Below are 24597 nucleotides of genomic sequence, written 5' to 3'. Positions count from 1 at the left end.
TATGTTCCTCCACTCAGATACCCACATACGTGGGATACCTCTCCTGTCCCCATTACCACAGATAATTGAGAATCAGCTGTAATCTTTTATGTCTCATTTCAGTATTTGTGTTGAGAAAAAAAAGGGGAAATCACTCCAACTTCATCTACTGTCTGTGTAACACTAGAGAATTGTTTCTTGGACACCTCTCCTCCCAGTTGTGATCATGCAACAACTCTGTGGCAACAAAAGCAATTCCCAACATGGAAAAGCAATATTAAGAAAACAGTATATTTTTAGCTCATCTTGTTTCCAGCTGCTAAATCATATTAAAAGACAGCTAATGCCACGTGACCAGCCATCTCTCCACAGACCATTCTGAGAATGACTACATTAGAAACGTCGGATGTGCTGAATTTTACCACTGGACAACTGTGCTGGAACAAGACGTGTGTGAAGAATGTGTTGCGAAGCTTTTGGCTCCTCCCTAGAGCTGTTCTTAAATTAGCTCTCTACCCAAATTAACGCATGTCTTTCATTTACTGAGCACTGCCAGTTTTTTCCTACACATGCTAGGGCTGGTAACTTTAGTAGAGTTTAATTTTTATTTCCTTTAAGAAGAGACACCCAGAAGCCTCACAACACTTGACAAAAAGTAGTGTTTACCAATTACCAAAAGACTGCATTTCAAAACAAGCTATTCTGATTATATGATACAGTCATCAGGACCTTTGAAAACAGGCAGAAAGTCTCTACAACATCTCAGAGCCCAAAGTTCCACAACCCATAAAGCGTTTGCCCCCAAAATTTTGACTGTCAGATTAGCTCAGACACAGCCCTTTGAACTGACAACACATCGGACAGAGCACAAGCTACGCTGGTGTGAATGACACGTCGCATTGGTGCCTCAAGCAGAATTGGCTGAGAACAAGTGTTAATAAATAAGGACATGACCCCATGGCCACATGGAGAATACAGCCCCCTTGACCAGTAGCTAAATGCAAGCCACTTGTGTTTGGTTAGCCAGGAACAAAGAGCAGAATCTCAAATCCTTTCCCAGGTCCTGCCAATAACACAGGTCAGTGATACTGGGGGCTTGGGCTGTCACACTGGCTTCAGGAATTCCTCCCTCACCCCCTAATGCAGTTCTGCCCTGTCTCCCTGTGCTTCCCCCTTTTCCCTCAGTACTGTTGGCAAGAGTTTTTTGTGAGGCTGAGCTTGAAACTGGTCAGAGGGATGACCTGGGTTATAATTTCCCCTTTTTGCAGGAGGACAGGGACAAGAACAAGCAGATAGATTTGTGGGGTGGGGGGATGCTCCATAGGAAATCATTGCTGAAGCCCTGCTACCACTGAACTGTGGCCCAGGCAGGCAGGCAGCTGTGATTTGACCCCAGCTGGCTCCAAACGCAAATTCCCCCTGGCTCAAAGCACAAGCTGCCAGGCATGCCAGCTGCCCTGAACACTCCCATTTCAACTTATGAAAGAACCAGGGCGGGATCAGCCAAGGCATGGGGAGGCAATTCTCCACGGAGGGAGGCGTGTGCATGCTGCACTGGCTCTCCCATGCTACACTGGCTCTGCCATGCTCCCTAGTGGTCAGCACAGACCAAAATTAGACCTAGGAAAAGGCTCTGAACTTGCTCTGTCATCTAAAAAACTTGCACACAGCTGAGTACAAAAGAGCAGGGCAGTTTTAAAAAGCAGGGTGGTAGAAAGGGGTCGAGGGATGATCTGAAAGCTCTTTTCACTTCTGCCTTCACCAAGGTAGGCCGACAAAGCTGGCCAAGCTCACTCTCTCAAACACGTTTCTCGCATCAGCTGCTGTGAGGTGACAGCACGTGGGCCTCTTCTGCCCACACAAGATAGCAGGACCCTGCCCTGGGACACACAGAACAGACTGCATGCAAGGGCAGTTAGAGCAAGGCATGTGAAGCATTAAAAGTCTCCATAATTTGGCTCACTGTAACTTGCTCGTGTATCCATGCACTTACAGCAAAGTCTAAGAGATTAAGACTACAAGTTTCATAACCGAAACCAAACCAAACAAATGCACACCAGTGTTCACAGGATGTTCCCTACTTATTCTTTTCAGCAGTGATTCCAGTCAAAGTGCTGGACCCCCCAGGCAAGCTGCAAGAACACAGGAGAAATTACCCACTATGATTTTGAAGTCTTTTAGGCTGGTGTGCTAAGTAGCAGCTCTTTAGAGATCATTACTGAGCAAGTACTTGCTCCTAGATATCCATTTCAAAATAGCCAGTACTAGCATGTCACTGGAATACAGAATGAGAAGTCTTGGTCAAAGCATCTGCCTACAGCTTGGATTCCACACACGGCTTCAGATAACAAAACGCAGAGCAACAACCTACCCCTCCTGTGTTCTGTTTTCGAACATCCAGGGCAGACGCTAGTCCTTTGACAGCCTGTGGATCCTCATACGTCACACTGAAAGACAGGAACAAACCACAGAACTAGAAGAAAGTCCAGCAGTCACCCATGCAGAACACACTTGCTACTCTGATTTACTCCCCTGGAAATCAGAAAGCACACTCCTTTTCTTAACAAGACTTCAAGTGTACTAAGTGCATTCCAAGAAGAGGAATGTGCTCTGTATAAAGACTATCCATCAGTTTCAGTAAGCATGTTGAAATAAAAAGAGTAAGACTGGCATTATGAAAGGTAGGCAAATAGATTATGTGGCACCATAAGCGTGTCCAAGAGCTAGCAGGGGACTATGAAAAGAGGCCTGATTACAGATTATGTTTTGCAAAGCTTTGAAGATGACATTTGGAAGCCTGAACTTGACGCATGCATGGGGGAAGACAGAGAGAGACTCAAAGCCAGATGAAACGCAACTAGCAACTATAGTGAAGGATACAAAGCAGTGCACCATTTACAGAGGTTGGATTTTTAAAAAGCTTCTTAAATTGCTATGCAAAAAGGACATGTAGCAGTCAGGTAACAGAGGCAATAGCATCAGTTCTCAGAGCGGAGTGGTGAACCTTGAGCTGAAGCAGACGCCAACACCTGCCCATAAATCAGCCCCTGGGAGGAGCCGCATGTCTGCGCAGGAGCTCTTTCCCCTCCAGTGTGCTGGCTTCTCCCAGGTGCTAAGCACAGCATCCAGAGGCTCTCACCCACACACCACTGCAAGTCACACTCACATCTTTACTGCTGCTCCATTTATACAGTCTACAATCCAAGGAAGATATAGCAATCCTCCCTTGTGAAATCATGGACCAATGTGTGCTCCTTGTTCCATTAGCTCACAGAAGAAGATAGAGGTGCAGTGTGGGAAGACTAGTTTCACACTTCATTTAGCACAAGAGACAGAGGGACCTCCATTAGATCTCCCTGCAATGCATCTCCTTCTGACTATACATTAGGGCTCTCAGCCTGAAATCTCCAGTGGTAATGTACGCCTCTACAGTAGAGCACATCTTCTCAACATTGATACTACAGCTGAGGCAGTACCAATAGCTACACTGATGACTGCAAATAAAAGATCATAATAAATTCGCTGCCTCAAGTCCTCCAGAGCTGGTAAATTTTTGATAATCTGTTAAGGTCTGAGCTAAACTATTTAACAACATTTCTTAGTTTGAGACAAGATATTGATGATGTTCTGACTGCTGGTAGCCACTACATCCTCTAGAACGTGAATCCAGAAGGAGGCAAGAAATAATATATAGAAGAAAAATTACCTGAGTGTGTCTTTTACTGAATCTCACTTGACAGGGATCAAAAGATTTCTTAATAATTGCATAGATTTATTTTACATTAAAATAATTGGACCTGTTAAATGCCCTTTAAAGTGCCAGATTTGCAGCTCTAAAGAGGCAAGCCCTATGCATATAAACAAATTAGGGATAGCATGGCAGCTGGGCAAGCTACACTGCCTTGACAGCCTGTGAGAGTTTGACTGCTGGGCCAAAGGAAGAGTTTAACTCGATGGTAATTCTGTTTCCAAGCCCTTGATGACAGTAATTCAGTCACCAAAGTATATCCATCACCTTCAGGTGAAGGACCCTTATGCTCCTGTATCTCATGCACTGGTCAGGTGAACGGGATGAGAAGCCGTTACAAGGGGAAGCAACTGCAGAAGTAAAGGCAAGTTCATTTCCAAGTTTCCAGAGACCTCATTAACTAAGACAGTCAAATGAAATTACTCAGCCAATCTGCTCTGCCCAGCAGCAGGAACTTCTCCACTTGCTCATACTAATAATGACCAACAGGATAGGGATTGGATTAAAAGCACAAAAACATACATCAAAACTACTTTTTTTAGTCTGGAATGAAGTCAAGAAGTTTCAGATTTATGCCCTTTGAAAACAGCAGTGCCGTGACTCAAACAGCGCTAAAGACAAACGCCAACATACTTCTTTCGCTGCTCAGCCAAGGAACTGCCTCTTGTCTGTGCAAACATGTCGAAGTCATCACGAGGATTACAGTGTTGTAGAGAGCTGAGTGTGCCACTGACGCTGTTTGTACCCAAGTCTGCAACCAGAGGCAAAAAAAGCAAATCAATTGCTAACCATATGCAAGCACCACTGCTTTGACTATGTAGGTTACGGAGGAAGTCATTAACAATGCAGGACATCTGCAGATATCATCTAATTAACAGTTGTAGCACTGAGCACAATTCTGTTCAGAAGAGGCTGGAGGCTGCTAATCATGCATTTCTTAAAGGACAAATGTAGAGATAGCCTTATTCCTCCTGGAAGCACCACACCATAAGTATTCCTCATCGAGAAGCCAGCATTTGGGAACTGGTGTGCACCTGCTGCCAATCTCATCCTGAGATATTTACTATTCGCTAACTTGGCCCAAAATTTTGGACATGGATACTAGCCTTCTCCACAATGTTGTCGCTCAACTATTGATTTGAAACTGTTGGTTTTACAGTCAAGTGATACGATATTGGTGCAGAGCTGAAAGAGGTGGAGAACCTTCAGTCAAATCAAGTGATCCTATCAAGCAATCTTTGGTTTGATTTAATGGAAACCACCTAACAATTTCATAAAACCTTTCATCCAAAGATTTAAAATATTATTTGTAGAAGGGGAATCAAGAACATCGACCAGACTGATTTCATGGAGTGTTATACCTAAGCAGAAATAAAAGTAGTTGCACAAGTTTTACCATGAACGAGAACCTGCATCCTTTTCTTCACTCTCCCCTTTGGTCTACAAATCCCTCCTTCACTGCCAGCCTGGTTCCCAATTACAGATTGCTACAGTGCAGGGGAGTGGGAAAGCCTTCTTAATCTTGTAAGCCACGTACCCAAACCTTCCGAAGGGTACATGGCAACATTAATCAGGCAGTGGAGAGCCAAAGGGAGCAGAAACTCCCTGACCCACAAGTGAAAAACGGGTCCTCATAAATCCCAACAGCCCACTGCATTAAGAGTTTGTACTAGGTATTCAGGTTGGTCACAGGGACCTCAGCAACCACTCAGACTTGCTCCCACAATCAGATACCTGGATTGCCTAGCAGCCCCTGCATGCTGTTCAAGACCCACAGACTGGTCAGGCTTGAAAAAGTCCATGCATTGCAGCCTCATGTTCATCAGCACTGTTTAGATCAGGTACTCACCAAGCCCTGCAAGCTGTGAAGAAAGTGAAGACGGGGGTGCTGAGTTTCCGACCATTGGGCTCACTACAGCTGGAGAGCCAGGACCCAAATCTATTAAGTTATCTTCTGTCACCTCATTCAGTACCTGTTGGGACACAAAAACCACAACAAGTTACATATGCCAGAGATTTGTTCTTGCAGGGCAACACTGAACACCAAACAATAATGGGCGCTTCCTCAAAAGATCTCTCTTGCATACTGCCAAATGGACCAGACTCTTGGATACTTTGGTGATGAGTACACAATAAAAAGGGTCAGCCACCAAAAAACCTCATGAACTCAGATCTTGAACACTATAAACCAACTACAAAATATTTGTCATGGAAAGAATAATTAGAACTGTAAATCTTCAGCTTGGAAAGGGGCTGCTAAAAAAGGAGATGAGAGAGGTTCCTAAAGTTACGAGTGGCATGAAGAAAATGAATCTGAATAGACGTATTGTAAGACACAGTGAAGAAGAATTAGGTGGATCAAATAAAAATCATTGACTTGTTCAAATGTAAACAAAATATTTATTACATATACATACTCACATAAATATGTAAAAACGTGTAGTGAAACCATGGAACTCACTGCTTAAGGACATTGTGAATGCCAAAGTCTGCATGGACTCAAAAGCAATCAAAAAAGTTAATAGAGGAAAGAAAATCCACCAGGGATTGTAAACACAGAGATGTTTTAGTGTAGTGTCTTTCTGAGCTAAAAGTTGACACTTGAGGTTTGCCACATTCTTATGGTCTCTTCTTGGTCTCCACTGTTAGCCACTACAGGTGGGACATGGGGCTGGACAGATTAAAAAGTCTGACAGTAGTGATATCAGCATGGCGAGTAAGGTGTAGGTGCTGATACAATAAATGGAGGTGGGTACTTACTCCATTGCTGGCATTTTGTGTTGAACGTCCCGATCTGTATCGTTCAAATCTGTTTAGAAAAAAAACAAAACAAACAAAACCAACATGGACTATCAAAGCCAACAATAAACAATGAAAGACACAAGTTTATAACAAAGTCATGACATGCTTGCCACTGAACTTAGTGTTTGTTGGCTCAAGGGGGAACCCTGAAAGCTTTAACTCCAAGCCAGGACAAAGGGAGGATAGTGACAGAAGTTGCATTCTTGGCAAATCTGGATATTGACTAATCTGATCTTGCAGAATATACATGCCTGAAAAACACCGTAGGATTTATCTTTGGGTTTGGTTTTTTTCATTAAGTGCTTTGTGATAGACTATTCCGTGAGCCAAGGGACAGGCGGAACTGCAGCAAGATTGATGCTCCCAGCTAAATAAGCTGAGCACCGCAGCAAGTCTTACTCCCCCTTAACAGCTCCCTCTTGCCGCAATACATGTAAATTAGAAGCCATATGCATGCTAGCACAGCCCTACCCAGGCAGCGCATGGCAAGAGAAACAATGATTAGGAGATTCATTTCTTAAAACATTCTGGGTCAGCTCAAAGATTGTGAGAGCCTATGTTTAAGTAGGTTGGTACTTTCCAAGAATGAAAAGTAATAATGTTGGATAAAAATCCTCATACTTCTTAGGGAAAGAAGTTGGGCTAGTCAGATCTGGTCTTTTCTCTACTCCTTCCCCAACCAGCTGTGCATCTGGGGCTGCAAACATAAACCCAGCTTTCATGAACTCAGAAAAGCAGGAGGAACTACCTCCTCCCAAGGCCTGTCTGAGGCCAGTCTGATCTACTTCCTTACCAGAAAAAGCATCATGATTTCTCTGAGGTTAGAGTTTTTCCTCATTTAAAAGCAGTTTCACATGTAACCTCTCTTTTCAGTAAAAACCCCATAATATTCATAGAATCCTGTGGGTTTTCTCCCAGATGGACAAAATACAACAGGGAATCTCAAGCAAAACTAAAATGTTTTTTCTTAATGTTACAGAGGAAAATGCAGACTTAAAAGGCAGCAAAACCAAATTCAGCCCCAAATTTCAATTTTAGGAAACTGTGGGTGTCTACTATTACTGGAAATCCAGCTCCCTTAGCTGGAAACCTAAGACACCTCTCACCTCCTATTTCTCACCGAAAGGCTTATGAACCACACGTTTGTATACATCCAAAGCTTCACAGCGACGGCCAGAGCTCCTGCTTGAGTCACTGACAGAGCTCGGTACCCATACTAGAAATCAGCACGATCAACGTGGAGTTTTTGGAATAGCAGAGGAGGAACTGGAGTTTATTGAAATGCTCAGATCAGTGCAGCTATTCTACCGCAAGTAGCTTACTAACATCACTCAGCTCACCTTTCAGTGTACAATGACTACAAATACATTAGCTCCAGTCAGCAAAGTCGCAGATGGGGGAAAATAGAAAAAAAATTAAGGGTGCCCAGACTGAGCCTTAGTGACAGTTACATTCTGTCACTTGTAGAATCATGCTCATGCATGAAATGCATACCATTTCACATAAAAAGCCAGGATTTGTCTCAAAGTTTGCCCCAATCTCCTCTGAACGACTAAATCAAAGACAAAAATTGAGGCCATTGAGTTTTATTTCCAGCTTTTGCCGTGACAGCACAGATTCACAGATCTAGAGTCTAATTTATTTTTAAAGGCTTGAGAAACAAAGCCCTGTGCTAAGAGTAAGGAACAAAGGGTACTCTTTAGTGCCTCACTCCTCAGGCCTGTCATTAAGGGGAAGATTAAACTTTCCCAAGACTGCTGTATCACGTGTCACCTACTGCAGCAGATGTGGCTGACAGCGCCTTTGTCTAACATGTTGAAAGTCCTATGACCCAAGTCCCACCCCTGGGGATGATTCCCGCAGAAACTCTTCAAATCCTCAGCTCTGTGCAAGACAGGCTTTGTTCAAGATTTTAAGTGTTACTTAAAAACAAAACTCTTACATGCATGAAGGTCGTGCCCACCTGAGGCAGCTCCCCTTGCACCAGTACTGGAACTAGAAAGCTCAGAGAGGAGAAGACAGCGAGAGCTCACAGGAGCCTCCCTAAGCCATGAAGCAGCACAAGCATTTGTGCAGAACCCAAGCTAGCAAGTGGAACTAGCAACCGTGGCTGTGCTATTTTCATTCCCAAGTCCTTACATCTGTACAGCACCGCAAAACTGGGACTTGCAGACTCAAGTCTCTGCTAGTTCAGAGTTTTGCACACGGTTACCCTGCATCCTATAGATATGCCCCACAAAAATTTAAGGGCTAGGACAAAAAACAAATAAATCATAGTATTAAAGGAAACAATGGAAACAGAAACATCACAAAAAAGAGATTTTGTAAATGCTTTCTGTGGTTTGTTTCTCTGCATTTTGTTATGTTGGACCATTGGCCCAGATGGCCAGCTCTTGTCAACTGACCTATTCACACTTAAGTGAAAACCCAGAACGAATGTAAATAGTTGATGGAAAAGCTGCCCCACCTTTCATATCTGAGGAAGACATTATTTAAATCATCATTCACATGCAGCAGTTCCTCTGTGACTTCTTCATTGGACACTCGTGAGATAAGCTCCACAATTCTCTGCTGCATAGCTCTACAGGTTCGGTTCAGTTCCTAGGAGAAATGCATTGTACACACACACATTCTGATAAGCAGCTAGCAGTGAGTAGATTTAGTCGAGCTCTGTTCACAGCCAAACATATCCCCCAGCTGAGAAACACTAAGACAAGTCTATCTTTGCATGATTAAATGTCACCCAAAAGCACATCTAATCAAACATGCCCTTCAAGAGACGATGGCATAAAACCTTGAGAGCCTATTTACAATTCAACATCCTGATTCTTCTTTAACTCTGAGCACTTCAGAAAATAAATATCTCTATTTTAGTGATTTGTTTTAAGAATAAAACATATTAATACAACAGCTTTCCAGAAAAGAACTTTCAAGGAAAATTCAGCTGCTCTTTTTGGCAGTATCATTCTTAAAACCTAAAAGATGCACATAGTAGAACAAGTGTCGGAAAAAAGTTCATCAGGGCTACCGCAAGTAGCTAAGTGTGTGCTAGGAAGAGAAGGGTTGGAGGACACAGAAGTTACCAACTACTGAGAACATGAGGGAGAACACAAAACAAGGAGTAGGAGCATAAAAAGATGAACACTCCACACACACTTCAGTGCTGAACTATACACAGAGACGTTCCCTTCAACTGAGCAAGTCCACAGACAAGAGACAGCAAAAAGGCACTGGGGAGTTTCAGAAGAAAATTTTAAAGAATACAGAGTAAGGGCATTTATTTTAGAAGTCTCTCATGCCAAGAAATCTAGATTTGAGTTTGCCTAAACCAGGCGTTCTAGTGCTTCGAGGACATCTCTTCCATCACCAATTACTTAGCAGAATTCTTTACTCCTGAAAGGCCTCAAGAGCAAAGGTCAAAACCGGTACGTTGAGGAGGAACTACAAGAAGAAACGTGACATATGGCATGGCGCCGCTGATTAGGCCCACGGTTTTACTTCAATAAGCACTGACATTTCAACTAAAGCATGTCCCTCTGTCATCTTCCACCCCCCCAGCTCCACTTCACAGCAAAAATTCAGCACTAAACAAGGATGACTTGTTGGTACACAACCTTCAGGATGAAAGCAAAAATGTGTTTGTTTTCCTTGCTTGGTCTGACATCCTAAGCTCTGGATAAATTTCACCTAGTGCAATCCAGCTGCCTTAACAGCTTGAGGAACGTGTTCTCCAATGTCAGTTTTGATCCCATCACTTTAGAAGCAGATTGTGACATTTCAGAGGTTTGTTTGCTGCCTTTCCGAGAGGGCTGACAGTACCTATCTATTCTGCTCAGAGCTGGCTCTCTAGCAAGCTGTTTACATTTGATTGTTGGAGAAAATGTCAGGAATTATTTAAGGAGGAGGGCTATATAAACCTCAAAGCAAGGAGTCCTTGCATGCAGCACCCTGCTCGCAGCTTTCAAAAGACTAACCATCCTTTGTGATCAAAACCAGGTTCTCCTCAGCTCTGTGATTCAGATTTAGGATGCAGCAGTCAAAGAAGGGAACCAGTTGGAATAAAGAATCGTTGCTGTCTCTCCATTTTATGATCAAGTTCTTTTCACCTTAAAGCTATGCTGTAAGGTTACACTGTCAAGATGTTAGTAGTTGTTTCTGAATGTAAGCAAACTGTTCTACGCTGGTTTGGTCTGTCTTGGTTTCCTGGAAGCTTCTTTTGTTCTGAGCAGTCCGACCCAGACGGGCAGTAACTGAAAGGCTCTTTATTGCAAAGCCTCTCATCAGCTGCCATGATGGCTCTGAGACAAACATACAATATCGCTGCATGGGAGAGACCAGTTTTTGGATGGATTTCAAACTCTGATGTATCACAGAGAGCAATTCCCTGCCTTCCTCCAAATGTACTGCTGTGGGAGCCCATCCTTCCTGCTGGAAGATCACAACAGAAGCCTATTTCTGAAGCTCTAAAAAGGCAAATACCATGTTAAGGGCAGCAGCTGGAATGCTAGATCACAGTATTCTTCATCCGTGCTGCGTGTGGTACTGTATTACTTTCCTCAGGCAAAAGGGCACCCTGCTACCACTGGCCTGGGGAAACAGGTATGAAGCCTGAGACATGAGCTCAGCTAAAACTGTTTTCCCTTTTGAGATAATAAACGCTGCACTGGATTGAGACTTTCCAGCAAAGAAAGCCCTTCTGATTACCCAGTCTAACCCTCCGGACAGCATGAAACTTCGCCTGAGTACCTGCCTTAAGCCTCTACATTCAGGAGAAGCTATAGCACATCTTCTGGAAAGAGAGTTAGTTCATATATAGGATTCTGAGTGGCAGAGAATCCACAGACCCTTGGCAATATTTAGCCCAGCTGGACAGATGGAGTGATTTTTTCTTGTGTAGCGACCAGGAATGTTTTGCCACTGTATGAGTGATGACAGAGGATGCAAAAGGAGCAGAAATGCTCAGGGCTTACAGAGCCTATCACAATTTTAAGCTGCTTTGTGGTAAAAGACACCTTATATTCAGCATTGGGAAAAATGTCTAGTTACATGGAGAAGAAAGCACCGGGATAAGTTTCAAGGGAACTTAGGAAATCCTTGTCACTGGAAGCTTTAACAAATGAAGAACATCAAGTGATGAGACTAAAAGGGGTCAAGCACAGCCCACATTAATTTTGTAAAACAAGCAAACCGAGGCAGAGAACTACAACAAAACCCAGCCTATCAGAGAAACTCAGAGACAGAAAGGATTAGAATTGTACTTGCTAGGAAACTGTTACCTGGAGTAACTCAAGGTCTGAGGAATCCTCTTGTCCAGGTACCATTTCTGTCAGCATTTCAGACATCACTTTTGTATTCCCACGAACAATATCCAGTTCACTGCGCAGCCGGGCAATCTAAATTGGGGTAAAAAGGCAGGAAAATACTGCATAATCTGTTGGTTTAAGCAGATCATTTTCAAGAACTGACTTTGTGATACCTCTGTTTCTGTCTGACTTGATATCTGAGGCTCCACACATTCTAGCAGGGAAAAAAACGTAAACGTAAAAAGCTTATCCAGGAGAGAATTTTAGAAAAGCAACAGAAAGAGAAAATAACTTTGTAGAACCGCTCGCTATTGTCACAATCCTAAATGTGCTATGCTAATATGGAAGGGAAGCAATTGAAAACAGCAGCTAAAACTGGACCTTGGTTGCAGTACACCTTGCATGCCTCACTCAAGTGTGGGGAAAGATGTACAAATTTTGGGCAGGATCTTTGGCTCTGAAGTTACTCTTTTTGCAGAGAGAAAAGAAGATCCTATATTAGGGCATTTGCAAGGGTCTTACAGATGCAGACTTAACTCCCTGTTAGCAAGACTTCCTGTACCTGCAAGACATTCTGTGCCTTTAAAGGAGGGGGCTAATGAGAATAACTGCTAAACTACTGCACAACCACTGAGTGGACTGGTATATCACATCGTGAGGTTTCCTAACTACTGCCATTAGGAGGCCATACATACAAATTGAAAGCCTAGATTTTACAGTATAATAGGAGGAAAGATTACTAAGTAGAACCAAACCTAGGAGGCAATCAAAGTCAAAAGAGTTAAAATGAAAGTTCCTCTGCGAATTGGTTTCTCATTTGATCTGCTGAAAGCATCTCACTCAAAAGAATCACCATCCCAGTACCTGTTCAGAATTAGCGGTGATGGGACCAGTCACATTCAGAGCTGGGGCCTGAGGAGCAGAATACGCCGTTGGAGAAGATGAAGAATAAGAACTGGTGCTCATCCTTTGCTGAGACTGTGAATTGTGCATATTTGCTGCAGGATCAACTTCAGGAACACTCTGCCACATCAGAAAGACAGGAGTTCAAAAGCTGAATTGTGACAGCACTTGCTTTGTCAGCAACCTCAGGCCAAATACGCTCAAATATAGAACATAATTGCACCTTGTGGAAAAGGTCAGTGTAGTTATGAGAACAGACTGGCAGACCAGCCCACAGACAGACAGCTGCAACAAAAATGCATGCCCCTATCTTTTGACCCAACCCACAAGCATTTAGGCCAATTTACCTTTACAAGAAAGGTGAGAAGCAAAAAAAACCCCAAGAGCCAAAGATAAAAAAATATAAATTATTTTAAACAAGGAATTAAGTTGCAGGTTTACAAAAAAATGATGTGATACACATATATTGGATTTAATTAATCTTGACACAAGAATTGTAATCTTTTAGTCCTTGATCACTTGCATTTACCACTTCAAAGATTCATTAACTTAATTTTTCAGAGTGAATAATCAGAACATCTGTGATCATTAAGTTACTTCCTAGCAGCAGTTCTGTCAACTTTACAGATCTAACTTTTCAAAGGTATAAAGAACTCATATTACCATGAAATCAGTGAGAGATTCAGACCCTGTACACCTTTAAAAAACAGGCAGACCTTGGTTCAGGGTTATCACCAAAAGAAATAACCATACTTTTGAGAAAAAGAAGTAAATTTCAATCATATATCCTGCTGGACTCTCTCTGAACAAATTAGTTGCATTTGTCTGGTGGCTTTGTGGTACAAGACAAGTGTACAAAACTCCTCCAAACTCTTTTTTCTTCTCAGATTGATGTTTGACTCAAAGGAGAAGACTCCATTAGCTTATCAGCATGTCAAACATAGCTGCATTATGCTTCTCCTACATGCCCTTTCACTATTGAAAAAGTCCTTCCAGGAGTGAGAAAATGAGCCAAATTCAGAGAAATGGGAGAGGAATGAAGAGTACTTACCCCACTGTTTAGACATCTCGAGAAAAAAAACCCTGGAATTGCAATGCTGCAGCTTACCCTCTGTGGTGTGTGGATTGGAGACAGAGCATCAAGATCTGCCATGGGAAACTCTATGCCTTTCCTCTTTAGTTCTTCATAAATATGCACTACTCCAGTTAAATCAGGGCTACTTCGAAAGGCATCGGCCCAAGCCTAGAAAACATGAGGGATTACCTATAAACCTTCCAAACAAAGTTCCAGCTCTACCCTGACCTGAGATACTGACTACCAATGTTCTCATGTATTTCAACTTTAAAGAGAAGTTGTAATCATTAGACCTGGTCTAAAAGATCCTGCAAATATTATTAAGACAATCACGTACACATTTTATTCAAATATAAAATAGACAAGAACTCAGTACCCAGTAGCTATGTCTAGCCCCTGACATCATCAAAATCTGTCAATGCAAATGAAAGCCTCTTCCAATCTCCTCTACTTAGTACTGATTGCATGCTGATCTTTTCTTGCATATTCTATAGCCAATGACCCACCAAAAAAAGTCTGTGTGAAAGATTAAATTGATCTAAGCAAAATTCATAAAATCATACAATAATCTTAGGTAACCTCAATTACGTTGTGAAACACCCTCATTTATTGTCAAAGAAAAAACACAGCTGTCAAGTTTTCTTTGGTATTTTACTTGGAACAAACTTAAACAAAACAGGTAGTTTCTGAGGTTCTTATGTTGTGAAACATGCAGTCCCAAGAGCAGCAGAACTAATGAAGCCTGGGTTCTTACAGAGCATACCCAGCACTTAGACACCCCAGAGTGTCAGAGAGAACAAGTTTAAAGGGAGAATTTCCCAGAGCCAGAACACTCATCATGTCTCTCCCGCATGAATTCTCTCATGTCTAAAAAGACTTCAACTCACATTTGAGCTTTGCCTTCAGTGGGAGTACTAAGTGTTTCTCCTCACTAGCCAGCCTCCTGTACTCATGAAGCTGCTAGGAGCATAATATCTAGAAAGCCTCTACCCCCTTTCACTTTTGCTGGAAATTAGCCAAGTATTAAAAATTTAGGGGAAGGAAAAATTTAATTATTATGACTCAGAAACGAAGCATTCCCCAAACCCCCACATATGTGAGGCAGAGTATCAGTGTGCTGGATCCAGAACTACTGCGAGACATGTGTGTGGGCTCTGAACCTAATTCATTTAGTCATCACTTTTACACTAATTCTTTGACTATTTTTATTTCAAAAGCTGTTTTTAACCACTTTTTATATTTGAGAGGAGAGAAATCAAAGAGAACAAAACAAGATAAGAAATCATATTAATATTTAACTTACATTCCTATTCTGTTCAATTCTAAGAAAGAGCATTTCCTGCCCTACGTGCTCAGGAGACAATCTATTATCAGTCGCAAGCTAACAATTCTGTGTTTGCTTCTCAGCTTTGTTAAGAGTAAATTAACGGCATCAACTGTTCTGATGCAGTGAAAGTCCAAACAGCCCTATTTGAGCCAGAGAAAACAGCTCCAACTGCAAAGAGCCACTCTGTTTCCTTGGAACTGACCTTCCGCACCATCCCTGATTCTGACGGAGGTATTGACTGTACAGGTAACTCTACCCTTGCGCTTTCTCTGCATTTTCAATTTACATAAGAAGTCACCTGAACGAGGCTTCTACATAATGGTGTTCCCCACTTCAACTCTATTTGCAAGTAAAAGTGAAAAATGTTAGGCAAGGGATGCTCTATTTAATAATCACTCAGAAAGAAACTTGGAGGCAAAAGTATGCTGCGTTGCTGCCCCCAACTTTTAATGAGGCTTGTTTGCCCAGGAGGATGTACTAATGCATCCTCTCTTTCGCTGGCTTCCTACAGATTTTGTTGTAGTGAACTCACTTCATTTGCACTCTACCTTTTTAATATATTCTCTCCTCTGCAACTCTCTTCCCTGGAGAAAGGAGACACTTTCATCAGTATTCTTCTTTGCCTGAGCTGGGAGCATTATCTACATTAGTGTGCCTCTCAGAGGTCACAAGCAGGACCTGGGCACTATTGTCCTAAGTGCTGTCTACACACATTGTAAGACAATCCCTGTCCTAGACAGCTTACAATTCAACTAGGCAACAGTAATATTAGCTCTGCTTTACGGATAAGGAGCTACACACAGAGCTTAGACCTGCCGATTGTCCAAACAAGTGCATCACAGAGGTGTGACTGAAGTCAGACCTTCTAAGACTTTGGGCCAGACTATCAAAGGTAGGTACTTAAGGATGCTGCTGTATAAATCCCACTTGGCACCTCAGTGTGCACAAACAGGCTAATTAAATACCATTGCAAATCTGGCCCCTAAATCAGTGACCATCACAAGACAATTTTTCCAGCGTTGGACACTTTTTAACACATGTACCCTCAAAAGAATTTACCATGCCACTAGAAGTTTCCCTATGCTTCATCTTTGATGACAGTGCTCAGCTACAAGGAATATTTCCAAGGCCTTTCACAGCAAGGTGAAGAAGGAAGGATAAGCAGTACGTAATACATGCTAATTCATGTACACTGGGAAATAGGTTGAGAAAGTGAGACACAAGATGCCCAACATCTCAGAACAGTCAAGTCTCGAGATAAGAAATTGGACAGCAGCTTCATCTACCCTTGCTATGGAAAGGCCGAGGAGTACAAGAGCTGTATGGTTGAAGACATACGCTGTTTGTACAGCTTTTTTCCATGCTTTCAAGTGCTATTAATCCTCTCATTTCTGTTCTTATTAATTCCCTGATATCAAATTTTAAAAAGCCTACAGAGGGGGATAAACGTAATGTTAGCAGAGCAGAGCTGAGAAAAGATCAGCCCCCCTGGAGTTAACTCCAACTGCAGGGAGCTCTAAAGAGCAAAGTCTAAGCTGAGCAAAGTGGTCACGATGTATGGAATATTTTGGGGGGGTGTGTCCATAGGGCAGCTGAGATGAGTGACTGCAATCACTTTTCCAAACTTGTCAGGCAATCTGGAAAACAAAGTCCCCTACCACCTCCAGCTAAAGAGACGCTAACAGAACCCACCCACAGGCAACTTTCATAATTCTCAGGCTTTTTATACCAGAAGGCATTTAGTACCCAGAGTGAGGCTTTTAGCTCTCTGCACTAAGTCTACTCAGATAAAGCTCTGTTTAATACACTCAGGCAGTGACTGTGGCTTTTTGGTTATGTTACAAACACTTCTGTCTTAATTGCACTGATGACTGGGAATCCACTTAAATCCAGGACCCAACATCCTCTAAAACACTGCAGCAGAGCAAACAGCATGGAAACATGCACAGTTTTCTTTATGGAGCAGTATTTAACCTCATCTCCTTGTCACCGCATGCATCAGCTCTCTCACCAAAGCAGGCAGACACCCAAGGGCTCAGTCAGGTGCACAAGAAATGCTTTTAATAATTTCATTCCTTTTGTGCTATTTTTTTTTACAAAGCCTTGAGATCAGAGACCAGAAATAAAGGAACCACACAGACCCCAATGCAATGCCCACCTAATTTCCCACACCCAGCCTATTTCCTGTTCGGAAATCACTTATTTACATTGTCATGCTCTAACAACGTCCTATCTGTGTATCCAAATAACAAATAAACCAGCAGAAATTCAACTGCATGCTTTGCCACAAAATCAGAAGTATATCTGGAAAACTATGCTGCGCATTTGTAAATACCTACCCACAAGAAACACTGCAGCAGGTTTATATCATTTTAAATACGCAGTGTCTTTTAGTCTCTGGTGTATGCAATAGCCTGTAGGAGCTCAGTGATAAAGCTTCCTATAACTGTCAAATTTCCTCTAGGCAGGCACCAATGTTTCCTCATGTGTTGCTAATGGTTTGTGGAATTAACCTGGCTGTTTATTGTTATGCTGCACAGAAGGAGAAATGGCAGACAGGCCTACATCTGAACTTCCCCACTGCAGGCAAGGATCTGACAGTTCACTTTTACTACACAATAACCAGAGAAAAGACACCAAAAAACATTTTAACTCCTATATGGTCATTTACTTCTCTATAACCATCTTTAAAAGGAATTCAGAATGCTTTCTAATGGAGGGAAACAGCTTCATTTTACGGTCAGGGAAACAGACCCAGAAAGGTAAGCGTTCTGCAACTGACAGCAAAAGCACGGTCCTCTAAAATTTCCTTGCCTCAGATGACAAGCCCATCACAGAAGCAGGTCTCCAGCTTCTAGATTTGACTGTTAAATTGCAAAGCCATCCATTTATCTTTTATTAAGTCCTTTTGTTTTAGAGTGGTATATCTCCAACTAGAATCCAGACATTTCTGCCTGGATAAAATATCTATGTGTGTGCATGTCTGCTCTTCCCTGCCAGTCTGGATATATTGTTTGTTTTTACATATAAAAAACTTGCCACATTTTTAATGATGACAGCATGTTTAGTGATGTGTAGCACTGAAGCAGACAGTCCTTATTTCAGGCAGCAACATATGGAAGCAGAGACAAGCTGTGTACCTGAATCAGTGCTAGTACTTTATCCTGTACAATAGTGGGGGGATTATTCTTGGGCGAGATGATTTTCACCAGAACACCATCTATGAAGTCACGGTTTGCCACTAAGACATGAAAGCGATGGCCACAGTTCTTCACGCAGGTCTCCAACACCTACACACACAAAAAAAACCCCATTCATTGTTGGAGCAAAGCTTGATCACACACATAGCACCTATGTAGTTGGTTTCTGATTATTTTTTTTATTACCATTTTAAAACTTTTGATGGGAGGGAGAAAAGATAGAGGATAAATAATTACACTTATACTCTTAGTTCTTCTTTTCTTCCCTAATTTTACCAAAAAGCATCCTCTCTACACACACATTTAGATGTACCTCACCCACCATTAACACATTGGGCACTTTTGTGATCCTTCTTTGCCTGTTTCCAAGGTAAAGAAATATCAAGTTTCTTCCCCTTCAAAGCAGAACTTTCTGACCTGCACAGCTGAACAGGTAAGCGCATCGCATCACATCATGAGCGGGTAAGACAGAGGACATCCTGTCACAGTGAGATATTATCGTGCTGTGGCACTCCACCATTTTCTATGTACCTGGAACACAGCTGGACCCAGTTGCTCTGAGCTATAAGCTATGTTTTAGAGTTGGGAATTCAGGTGAGTGATCTTCAGTCATTCAAAACACTCCCTTGCGAATGCTCTGACAGGTTATACTTTGACACATTTTCCCCCTGCAACCTAGCTAGAGGCACCTTCCACTTGCCATTCAACTGCCATGGAAGAACAGCTGTTGATTTTTCTCTGAAGAACATGATTAGCATGGAGATAAATCCAATGCGTCACTTCTCCTTACAGCCATGCCTAATAACCACTGCGACTCTCTATCTGAGGAGTCTGTAATTACTCTCCTACTTCAGCTACTTTCATCAGCCCTGATGACACGGACTCATTCCTGATGAATTTCACTCTTTCCTGCACAATGGATAATATCATGGTTTGGTCTTCGGTAATCTGTCAAAATGACAATCCAGGATAGGAAATGGCAAGAAGACAGAAAGCACAGTCATGCTTCGTCAGGGAGATGCAACAAGAGCTCTGTGAAAGAATCATACAGATCACCTACCTACAGCAGTATAACTCGATCTAGTTACTGCTGCTCATTCCTCAGACCACTGCGGTGCAGAGCCTGCCCAGCACCATGCGTTCAGGAGTGCTGCATTACCCAGGAAACCTCTAGCTAAAGTCATAAGTAGGAAAGGTCACTGGCAAATTATCTCACAACCTAGCAGTGCTGCCTAAATGCAAAGAATATAATTTACACTTTATTGAGTGAAATTAGATCAGCATAAATTAGTGCAAGTCTCCTACAGAGATCCATTCACAAGGGAAATTGTGCATCAGCTACTTAGGAAGCTGAAAATATGGCAAGTTCATCATCCTCACTTGCAGATATGCCCACAGCCGTTGTCTTGGAGTAGAGAGATAGTAGGACACAGGGAGATGACAGTAGAAGGGAAAGCCCCAAAGGGTAACAGACCCATTTGGGCTATTTTAACTTTCCTCAGTCAGTACTTAGGATAAGAGCCCAGAAAAAAGCAGAAATCAATTGAATCAGAAAAACACTATGCAAAGCTTCCAGTAACTCTTCCCAAGGAAGTGAGGTGGCAATTGGAGAGAAGAAAAGGGCAGAGCAGTAGCTGTTAAAGCAAAGAGTGTGTACATTCAAGAGAGTGCCAGGAAAAGGAAAATGACAAAAGAAAAGGGTTCTGCCCTTTTGAGGCATTCCAGCCTGCCCCCACTCACCGTCAGAGCCAGCATGACCTCTCTGTAATTTTTGTTTCCATTCAGCCTCTTCTTCAGTGCTCGAATGGCATCCTTTGGACTGAAGGAGAAACACACCATTTTTAAAACACAGCTTAGATGCTTTTCACATGCCATATACTGTGGGAAAAGGAATCCTTCACCATTTCCAGCTGGACATAAGCATGTATGTTAACTTTAAATAATTTGACTACAACCAAACTAGGGTCATGTAGAATTATGTGAGAAGACAAGATATCGTAGAAGTCAAGGCCAGAGCAATGCCCGAGGCCTCCAAAAAGGCAGGATGTTGATCAAGCAGGAAAGAAAAAGGCCCAGGGCATAAGACCAGTGATCAGTTCTCCTGCAAACCGCAAGCAGCACAGCTTTTCTGGTGCTGAAGGAGTTGTATCAGAGAAGCACTCTATTCAAATGGCTGAAATTAACAGCACTGCAAAGAGATACACCTGCTGAAAACAAGAACCCTCGAAGTACAAACTTGGTACCCTCGCCAACAATTTTTCATGCCAGCCCTCCCAAGCAGAGACTGACCACAGAAAGTGCTGCATCATACAAAAGTTTTCTGAAATGTCTGCATTCAAATCATGAGCATCTGCCCCCAGACTCACTGCACCTCCTCACATGCTGAGTGTGATTGGATGAAGATTGTTTTCGTAAACCTTTCAAAGTTTGCTGAAATAGCACATACCCTTCTTCTGTCTCGTTGATAATGTCACAGATCTCCATGTTAAGTGTCCAGTCTTCACTCTGCAGAGAGCCATCTGTGGCCTTTTCTGTAAAGAAAAGAAAAATAAATCTTTTCAAATCTTCCCAATTAGGTACCACACTTCAATCCATCTTCAGTTACTCTGAGCTGAGACTATCCAGTAAAAGAAAGACAGGAAAAAAAAAAAAAAGTCCCCACTGACTGTAAGCAATGTCAAGCCTTCCCTCCTGGTCTTAGGGATCAGCATAGAGGTTTCCAGACAGAATCAATTAATTATCCCTCAAGCTCACTAGTTTCAGCCCACATAGATGGGCTGTTCTTCAGACTTCTGAATTCCTGGGAGAGTAGGAAAATGTCAGCTAATTCCAATTTAAACTTCTCAGATCCTGCATTGTTGGCAAGTTATGAGATAGGAAAATCTCCCCAAAATCAACATGACTTCTTCCCTTTTTAGTATATAATACCTTCACATGAATTGAGGGAGGAAAGATAGCAACTGGGAGACAGAATTCGAGGAGGTCCAGATTTTCAGCATGAAAAGAACCACCAGCACGTGAAAACACCTAGTACGTGACAGTTCAGGTCATGATATCATTCATGGGCAGCCCTTTTTGCCCAGGACTCTTTTACTCCTGTACGGCAGTCCCTCAATATCTGCTTGCCAGGGGGCTGGGCACTGTTTCCCTCTGTCCCACACTATGTCCCCAATCTCCTCTCCATGCTGGGGCTACGTACACATCTCCTAAGCACAATCCGCTTTCCTCCTGACTCCCAAACGCTCCCTCACTATGTGTGTGGCAGGTAAGTCACTCCGGCATCGGATTAAATTCTACAGGAAGGATGACCTATAGCACTGTGACGGTGGCAGATGCCAACTGTTGGCAGCTTAATTTATAGACATCTGCAAGAGTAGCATAACCATAACTTCAAGTAATCAGTTGACAAGAACTATTTGTTCCTTGGGATTTCCTCCTAAATCAATATAGTTCTGTCTAGTGGTGCCTAGAACATCCCCTGAATTTTTCACACTTTCACTTGCATCATTCAAACCCTATCTGCGTTACACTACCTGCGTTCAGAAATGCTATCGAGTTGAATGTAAAGCCTGTCGCCAGAGAGACCTAAAAAGGGGACCTTCGAGCTGAACACAGCCTTGTCCTCTAAATTAGTCAAGGTTTTTCTACAGATCCCTGGCATCCAATGTTGGAAGGCAAACAGGGTAAACAAGTATTTTTAAAATGTAAAATAAAAAAAACCTGCCAAACTTCTAAACATTTTAAAGCAGAAACAAAACTGCAGGTACCACCTTCCCCAACTATCCTTCTCTCTTTGCATCAGACCCCAAGCTGTCCCCCAGAACAAGGCAGATTTTGTTTGAGAATGCCAGGCTCCAAGGACTTTACACATTCCTCTTTCTGTTCACCAACATTTTTCCCATTAACATTTCTATCACTGTGACTGAGGATATAGATGCCCACAGGCCATAATTATGGGACATTATTTGGAGAAAGACTATGTGTCTGGGTAATTCAAGTTTCAGTGACTTGTCTACACCAGAATCGTGGCTAAAGCAGCTCCATCAAGGACAGTAATTGCATAAATCTGAGACAAACCAGACAGCTAAGCAAAATCCAAGCAGAGAGTGTTGAAAAGAAGCCATCTATCTCCAGAATGGAGAGGACACCATGGGAAAGTAGATTATGGAAAAGGAGACCTTTCTTTGCAGGCATCACTTCCCATTCAGAGAAGCAGTGGTGCAAGAAACGGAGGCCGGGAGGCTGCAAAACTCCCAGCTGTGCCATCTTCACCTCTGGGTCTTTTTCAACCATCTCCACCTCATTGAGGGTTCACTTTGGCAACAAAAAAACTTTCCGTTTGACGAGGAGCCTCAGAGACATGTATGGCTTCCAAAATGTCCAATAAATACTGGACAGGTTATTGAGTAATTTTAATTTACTGCATTTAGGCTATGTTAGGCAAGGATTCTCTTAAGGAAGAGTGCAGGCAGAGCTGTTTAATGTTTTCTGGGATACAGGAATTCATCTTTGTGCAAAGCCACTTGGAACAATCACTTTTATTAGTTGCATTTTGTTCTTATACTGTACATAAGGTTTTACTGCTATAGAATCTGATCTGCCTTCACCTCCACATAGTCCTTGCTGCTTAGGAAAACATTTTATTTAACATTAGGAGGAAAAAAAACGTTTAATATTGAGATATATATATATATATATTAAAAAAATCACTACATCTGCTCTGCTGGAAAAGGTGATCCCCAAAGCTGCAAAGGATTTATAAGCACAATGCTGCAAAATGAGAGATTATGCCTTAAATAGACGGTATTCCTTAAGCTGGGCATATGATTTGTTTTCTTAATCGAAAACTATATTAACAAATTTGTGTGTTCTTGACAGCATTTGGCACCAGGCAGCGACTCAGCAATGTTCATACTCTCTGGTCTGCTATAATAACTTTTTATAAATTATTGTGGAAAACGCTGATCGTGCACAAAGTTGTGCTAGCAGCCAATTCATTCATTGGTCTTGTAAAACCCATTTAGTTAAGGTTTGTTTGGACCAATTGTGTATATGGCAGTACTCCACTGCTAAAAACTGTGGTATTTTTGAGATGGTAGAGTGAAGAGATGCTGCTGCAGCACTGCATGGAGGGTAGCACAGGAAGGTATTTCCCTTCTGAGATACACTAGGGAAAATGAAATCCCCTTTCTCCCAGAAAGTTTGGTTACCACCTTTTATTTTTGCATTTCTGTTCTTTAGTTGGAGTAATACGTGGTTGAGACTGTGTGGGTTTAAGACGTAACAGTTGTCTTTTTGAGAATTAGTTCTTTTCCCCTTGGGTAATTTTTAATTCGAATAAGAGTTGGAAGCTAATTTTAGTCTCTTGTTCAGCTACAGAGAGCACACAGGCACTTGTCATCTGTAGTCGTTTGTCCTTTGTAGGGTGTGTGACCCAGATTTGCTGCTGCAGTGCTCTCTCAACTGTTAGAACAGAGTTAACTGACTGCGGAGAAGGCATACGAGTTTGTGTGTGATTTGTTTGAAGAACAGTATTACGCTGCAATGAACTGAAAGCCTGTAGAGCTTTTCCAGAACCAAAACGCAGCAGGTCATCAGTTCTGGATTTCTGGTGAAACAGCTCTGCCTGTATTCTTCCTTAAGAGATTTCCTGGCCAACATATCCAAAATGCATTAAATTAAAAATACTCAATAACCTGCCCAGTATTTATCGGACATTTTGTAAGCCGTGCATCCCTCTGAGGCTCCTCCTCAAACAGCAAATAGATACGACCGACAAGATTAAATGGATTTTGAAAACTATCACAGAATTGCGAGGGAATGGCACGCACATCATGCAAATACCCTTTTAAAAAGTCACCAGTTCCTCAATCTCTTTCAAGCTCATTTAAAAGGCATGTAAATGGCACTAATTCACACAAGGACTCTGGAACATCACCAAAGCCTTCTAGGGTGACATAAAAAATGTTAAATCAGAGAAGGAAAAAAAGCAATGAGTACGAGTCCTTCCTGCCCCTCCCCTCACTGAACCAAAGAGTTTATGGTATAGTTTAATTGCATAACCAAAGAGCTGGGAACTCCCAGCCTGGGTGCCAAGGGTGCCTTGCACAGCTTCTGATCCGAGAACAACTTGGAGCGCTGTGTTATTGCTGAGTTTGACACTGCAGTAGGGGCCAGGAGTTAGTGTCTCACACAGAGACATGATAGCACCAGTGAGATTATCAGAAAGTTTCTCCCAGAAACAAGATGCTATCGGTTCC

At 42.3% G+C, this 24597-nt stretch overlaps 1 protein-coding gene across 3 annotated transcripts in view; it reads right to left on the bottom strand.

Moving 5' to 3' along the window:
- The window catches only part of TOM1L2 (target of myb1 like 2 membrane trafficking protein), a 58938-nt gene that overhangs the window by 17300 nt on the left and 17041 nt on the right, over window positions 1–24597 (bottom strand). For all 3 annotated transcript variants that reach the window (XM_075768137.1, XM_075768138.1, XM_075768139.1), the window contains exons 2-12: window positions 20784–20868; window positions 20078–20156; window positions 18278–18427; window positions 13844–13978; window positions 12697–12855; window positions 11806–11922; window positions 8997–9130; window positions 6488–6536; window positions 5577–5700; window positions 4361–4478; window positions 2351–2426 (exon numbers count right to left, since the gene is read on the bottom strand). In XM_075768137.1, the coding sequence (XP_075624252.1) occupies window positions 2351–2426; window positions 4361–4478; window positions 5577–5700; window positions 6488–6536; window positions 8997–9130; window positions 11806–11922; window positions 12697–12855; window positions 13844–13978; window positions 18278–18427; window positions 20078–20156; window positions 20784–20868 (1226 nt within the window). The remainder of the gene's footprint in view (window positions 1–2350; window positions 2427–4360; window positions 4479–5576; window positions 5701–6487; window positions 6537–8996; window positions 9131–11805; window positions 11923–12696; window positions 12856–13843; window positions 13979–18277; window positions 18428–20077; window positions 20157–20783; window positions 20869–24597) is intronic.

Source organism: Balearica regulorum, chromosome 15, assembly GCF_011004875.1.
Source record: "Balearica regulorum gibbericeps isolate bBalReg1 chromosome 15, bBalReg1.pri, whole genome shotgun sequence".
Classification (NCBI taxonomy): domain Eukaryota; kingdom Metazoa; phylum Chordata; class Aves; order Gruiformes; family Gruidae; genus Balearica; species Balearica regulorum.
The sequence above is the reverse complement of the archived record's forward strand: the minus strand, read 5'-3'. Positions and strand labels throughout refer to the sequence as shown.